The 6,023-nt window shown below is 38.3% G+C and overlaps 1 protein-coding gene across 1 annotated transcript in view; it reads right to left on the reverse strand.

The window, feature by feature from the left end:
- Positions 1 to 6,023, reverse strand: part of HSPA12A (heat shock protein family A (Hsp70) member 12A) — a 98,699-nt gene that overhangs the window by 9,074 nt on the left and 83,602 nt on the right. The window contains exons 7-9 of the mRNA XM_069099037.1: positions 5,678 to 5,849; positions 2,163 to 2,249; positions 1,491 to 1,595 (exon numbers count right to left, since the gene is read on the reverse strand). Coding sequence (XP_068955138.1) covers positions 1,491 to 1,595; positions 2,163 to 2,249; positions 5,678 to 5,849 — 364 coding nt within the window. The remainder of the gene's footprint in view (positions 1 to 1,490; positions 1,596 to 2,162; positions 2,250 to 5,677; positions 5,850 to 6,023) is intronic.

Genomic DNA, 6,023 nt, shown 5'->3' on the forward strand with positions numbered 1-6,023 from the left:
ATCTCCAGGTCTTCTCAACACTGGAGCCGGTGCTCTTACTCGCTGTGCTACCTGGCCGCCCCTAAAAATATTCTTATTCAATGCAGAGGAAGTATTCCAGTGCCTGTGAACGTTAAAATATATATTTTCATAAGTATATTTCAATATAATTGGATTCCTTTGTGAAACTACTTTATTTTCTGCATTTAAAAACATTATCCTGAAAATAGCTCCACAGACTTCACCAGCCTCCCCAGTGAGATGTTCTCTTTCTTTCTCTTTCTCTTTCTCTCTCTCTCTCTCTCTCTCCCTCTCCTCCTCCGCCCCCTCTCTCTCTCTCTCTCCCTCTCTCTCTCTCTCTCTCTCTCTCTCTCTCTCTCTCACACACACACACACACACACACACACACACACAAAGAACTCCTTTTTCAAAGGATTTTTTTCCCTCAAAATAATTCTCATTAATTTTAGTGATTTACTTAAATTACAGATCCATGATGCACTGACCTAAATAAATATCAAATCTATGACACCTTAAATGGCTAAAAGCAATCAGTTATAAAAGGACATGTAATTTCAATGGCACTTTCTTCTCAGAAAAAAAAATTAAATCTGGAAAAACCACAAGACTTCAGTTAAATCCAGAACAATATTTAAATGTACAAATTACTAAAAATCTTTCTCCACATAAAGGCAGATCATAGACTGGGCCCCAGATTAACTAGCAATGTTTAAGCACAGTAAGGATGTGACTAATTTTACTTTGGGTAGGTTATTTACCTGCTAGGGTCCTTCCAGTTCTATAATACCATGATTCTATACCACTTCCATCCTTGGATTTGGTTCTTAGTTGACATACATGGTAAGAGATGACCATACATATATTTTTTAAAGCAATCGGGCTTAAGTAACTTGCTCAAGGTTACATGGCCAGTTACTTTGTGTGGGTGTTAAGTATCTGAGCCTGGAACTGAACCCAGGTCTCCCGACTCTGGGGCCGGCGCTATCATTCACTGCGCCACCTGGCCGCCCCAAGATGACCATATTTATAGGAGAAAGCATTACAATGAGAGTGCTGCAGTATTTGAAAGAGTCTAAAATGGCTCCAGAGAAACCTGAATTCCAAGTTACAGAGAAGTTCCAGTGTATATTTTATTCTAGCAATATCTTTATAGATATTATAGACTTTATGAAACTTAGAGCTAAATGAGACCTAATAGATGATCTTGTCTAACCTTTTCATTCATAAATGGTGAGACTGAGGCCCAGAGATGAGAAGTATCTAGTTCCAGTTCATGTAACTGAGAGTTACCTCTTCTAAATGGGTGTTAGTGATTCCTGCTGGAAATGAGCCCCATCACACATGTCAGCACTCAAATAAATATGAATCTCCTATTAATGATACATCTGAAAATAAATTTATTTAAAATGTTGGATAACATTCCAATCCTAGGAGAGTTAAATCTTTAAATGGAGTTTAGAAGATCATTTGCTATGGAGTAATTGCTTACCTGTTGACTTGTACAGTTCTTTAAGATGTCCCTCAGGTAATCTGATCTGATGGACAGTGAGGTCCACTGTTCCTCCTCCACTGTCCACAACTACATACCTGTCACCTGTTACAAAAAGAAATGGCCACTTTTCACATGGGTGAAACACAATTGGAAACCCACTGAAGGGAGATGAGCCTGGCACTCTAGCAGACGTCCATGAACATTCATAATTAGCAACAAGAAGTTGAATATTTAGTAGCTCACCCTTGGATTATTAATGATTACAGTGTTTTCAATAATATCTACCAAATGGTGGGGTTGAAACATAGAAAGAAAAGGATAAGAAAGAATGATAAGAATGCAGCATTATTATTAAGCAGAGTTATATACAACATGTTAATGCTGCCAAAATGTTTAGTGCTTGATGACATGAAAGCCCTGTCTTGAGACTATGTTACTCTGGATCCTATCTGAAGAAATTCAAGTCTGTTACAAAATCCCCTTAATATCTTGTATTGTTTTGGTTTTATAGCATGCAGTCATAACTTCCTCCCTCACCTCCCCAAAAAGGACAATCTGTAATCTCAGTTTATTTTGATTTTTTTCTATAAATGCAAAACAAAGTTATGGAAATGCATTTTTTACAGGAGCAGCAAACCAGTAATAGTAAAGGACATTCAAGGACTCTACCTTCCTCCAATTCAGACCAGATCTCTCCTATGACATTTTCCACCAAAAAGGTCCGACTCTGTCGATTACGACGTATGTGTTCCTTAGCTAGTTGTTAACAGAAAGAAAATGACTAAGTATGAGAAGGCATGAAAAAGCTGATAGAATTTTCTATACTAAGTATAGACTAACAGTACAAGAAAGTTTAGAGATGTGACATTTTAAGTAAATGTTTGATCAAAATGGCTAAATAAATACAAGAGAATTATAAAACCAGTTTGTTTTAGATAAAGTTATTATTCCCTTCAGTCTTATGCCATTCATACAGTTTGTAATTAAAGCCTTCATCCTTGTTAAAAGATTTACAGAAATTCCTTTCTGCATGTATTTTGGTTGGGGTTTTTTGAGACACTGAAAAATGGCTATTTTCCTGGCATTATTATACTGAGTAAATCCAGGATAACACTGTCTGTGAACAGTGGCCTCAATTAGGTACCTTCACCTCAAGGGGTTTTGTCTGTTGGAAGTAATAAGGGATGGGTTTTCCAAGTCTAGCTTTGGAATGAAATAATTGTCTCCTGGACAAATTCCTGAAACTGATGAAGCCAATGCGTACTCCCTTTTACCACTAGGTGGCACAGAAAATACCTGACCAGACCAAAGTGTTGCTTTTCAATGAAAATTCCAGAGAAAGGCTTAAAGCTTAGTATTAGTTCAGTTGTTGGGTTATGAACTATAATAGCTCCTTATATTTTTCAAATAATTATTTCCCTCTCTACTATTATCTCTGGTAAACTCCAGCAAAACTAAGGAAGTAGGGAAGGGTAAATAGTTCCCCACCTTATAGATGGAGGTACAGTTGGTGATTTGTCAATGGCCATATATAGTTGATTAGTGACAGGGCATAGAATAGGACCCAGGCCCTCTGATTACCCATCCAGTGTTCTTTCACTATACCACACTGCCTTGGAATCAAGCTTAACTTTGCATTAAAGTTTGAACAGAATTAGTATAATTAAGAAAGATGTTACCTAGGTGCAATTATTTTTGTTCTGTCATTTTCAGTAGTATCTGACTCTCTGGAACCCCATTTGGGATTTTCTTGGCAAAGATAATGAAGTGGCTTGCCATTTCCTTCTCCAGCTCATTTTCCAGGTAAGGAAACTGAGGTAAACAGGGTAAAGTGACTTGCCTAGGGTCACACAGCTAGTAAATGTCTGAGGATGGATTTGAACTTTTGAAAACGAGTCTCCTTGATACCAGACCCTGAACTCTATCCACTGCTATCTACTGCAATATGCAAGGCTAATGTGTACTCATCGAATCCCAGATTTAGAGCTAAAGGGACCTGAAAGGTCATCAAGTTCAACTGGTTCATTTTACAAGTGAAGAAACTGAGATTCAAATATGCCTGGGTTTAACAGGATCACTATAAACAGGGGCACACACACAAGTGGATTTCTGAGCTTCAGGTCATCCTAATCTCTGCTTACATGCTTACAACAAAGTGCTGGTGAGAAATAAGGCAATATGAGTTCTGGGGAAAATATTACTATGTGAAAATAAACACTATAAAAATTGCCTCTCAAACTCTTGGATGTCCCTCACTGGGACATGAAGGTCTCCTGTCTGAAAATGATATACATGAAAAGATGTTTTGAATAAATGTGGTTATTCCAAAATTTAACATACCACTAGGCATAGGAACAGAACACAATAAGTACAAAATGATAGTGAAAAATAAACAGAAAATATAGCTTTCAAAGCACACATTTTCTGATACTTTGTGGATTTATTTTCAGAAGCATTCCATCAAAGTTACCTTGATATAGAATGAATTTATGCTGGAGAACTTGCTAAAATGACTATCTAATAAATCAGCAGTGTTATTTCTTTAAAAAAATTTTTTTAATGTGGTATCATTAATATCCAGGCTGTTCATGCATGTTATTTTGACAATGCATTGCAGTTTGCCTAAAAATGGATTCATTGCTCCTCATATTTTAAGAAAGAAGCTTCTGGCAAAGCAAAACATTTGGGGGTATCCTGCCCTTTCATTACTAAACCCTAAACATATCTCTCACCTAAGCAGACACTTATCTTGATTTATTCTGGTTAAATTATGTTTCAAAATCATATAAATCTCAAGATGCTTATATGTGTGTTGCTAAAAGTCTAGAATCATTCAGTCAAAACTTGATGTTCACGATGAGAAAAAATGTTATTGATATTTAAAAATTAAATGCACTTTTATGTGTTGTGACATTTTTTCATAATATTAGATATCTGATAGAAAATGAAGATGGAGGGAGGACAGACTAAGCTACCTCTTTGAAAAGGAATAGGAATGTACTAGAAGAGATTACTCTGGGCTAGCTTAGTCAAAGGAAAGCAGGTGCTAAGAGAGGTTGCCACTTAATTCTCTACCAGATAAATTTTTTTAACTTGAAACAAAATCCAAAGTCCTTAGGGAGACTCAGTGGGGCATGGTCAGTCAAGGAGATAAGGCCCAGAGGTTGTGTTTGGAAACTATTCACAAACCACCAGCTCTAACTTCTCTCTTTTCTTTCCCTGGTCTTTATGAACACAGCCTGGGATGAAATTGTAGCTTTTAGCACAGGCATAATTCTCTCCACTGCCATGAGAGGGTACTTCCAAGATGGGCTCAGTGGGCATCCTCCCTCACTTAATGTTTTCATTTGAAAATTTAAGACTTTGTGTAGACAAAGTCATCCATTCCCCTGAAACTCTTTCAAGTAGTTCTATCCACAACAGTTACTTTTGGGAACGAGACCAAAGAGGAAGGAAACCTCTCAAGCTCTGTGGTCCCCAAGAACCCTTGATGAAGAGAAAAGAAGCTTTGGAAACACAAAACAAGCCTCTGACTGACAAGAATGCAGGTAACTATTAAAAAGGAACGGTTTACCTCAAACATGATTCTACATTACTCATAACTGTATACCTTTCTATCTACTAAAAAAAAAAACAGAAAAAAAAACTTGTTGGGTTGGGTTTTTCCCCAGTTTAACTAGATTTTCCAATAATGCATGTAATAGGCTAACAATATATGAAAATTCCAGTGAGTGAGTCAGATATAAGTAAACAGTCCTAACAGATGAATTTAAAACAGGCCAGTTATGTCAGATTATGAGTCAGTTAATAGACAGGATTAACAGTCAAGTGTAATATAAGGCTAAGAACTCTCATAGCATTCTGGAGTAGTGTTCAGGGAACATTCCTTCCCATTTGTCTGTTCTTATAAGAATCCTTTTGAAAGATGCTGAAAATAAGCCTTTTTCTTGGCTCATCTGGGCCCTCCAAGGGTCTGAGTGGGGAAAAAAATAAAGGATCCAAGGAGATCCAGGTTGATCTCTTGGGAGATCTGCTCCTTGTTCTAATGGAATATCTTAGTTTCAAGGAGCCCTTGATGGATTAACAAATAAAAATAAACGAAGGCAGAGAAAGTCAGAGAGAGAAAGGGAGAGAGCATCAGAGGGGAGAGAGAGAGGGAGAGGAAGAGACAGAGAGAGAGGTACCCTGTGCAAACCCAGCTCCTACAGTGTCACTGGAGGTGTAACCATTGACAGCTGCCTTGCTGCTGAGGTCGATCATCTGGTGGAGGCGAAGTTTCCTGCAGTAGATGGAGGCTGCTTCTGGCTCCAAGGCGATTATCAGTTGTTCTGGGTTTTCTGGGGTGGCCATCCCTGCCTGGAAAAGAGAGTCAGTCAAGGACGTCTGTAGCGACCAACTCCTTCGCCTATCTTTGGGACTGACACTGGCTTTGAGGGACGGGGGGGGGGGGGGGGGGCGCAGGAGCGGGGTTTACACGGTCGCTTAACGATAATGTATGCTAGATAACGACCCAACTGAGCTGAAAGAGCG

Source organism: Petaurus breviceps, unplaced genomic scaffold (assembly GCF_028583685.1).
Source record: "Petaurus breviceps papuanus isolate PSGF00001 unplaced genomic scaffold, PetGlider_PUasm1.0 37, whole genome shotgun sequence".
Lineage (NCBI taxonomy): Eukaryota > Metazoa > Chordata > Mammalia > Diprotodontia > Petauridae > Petaurus > Petaurus breviceps.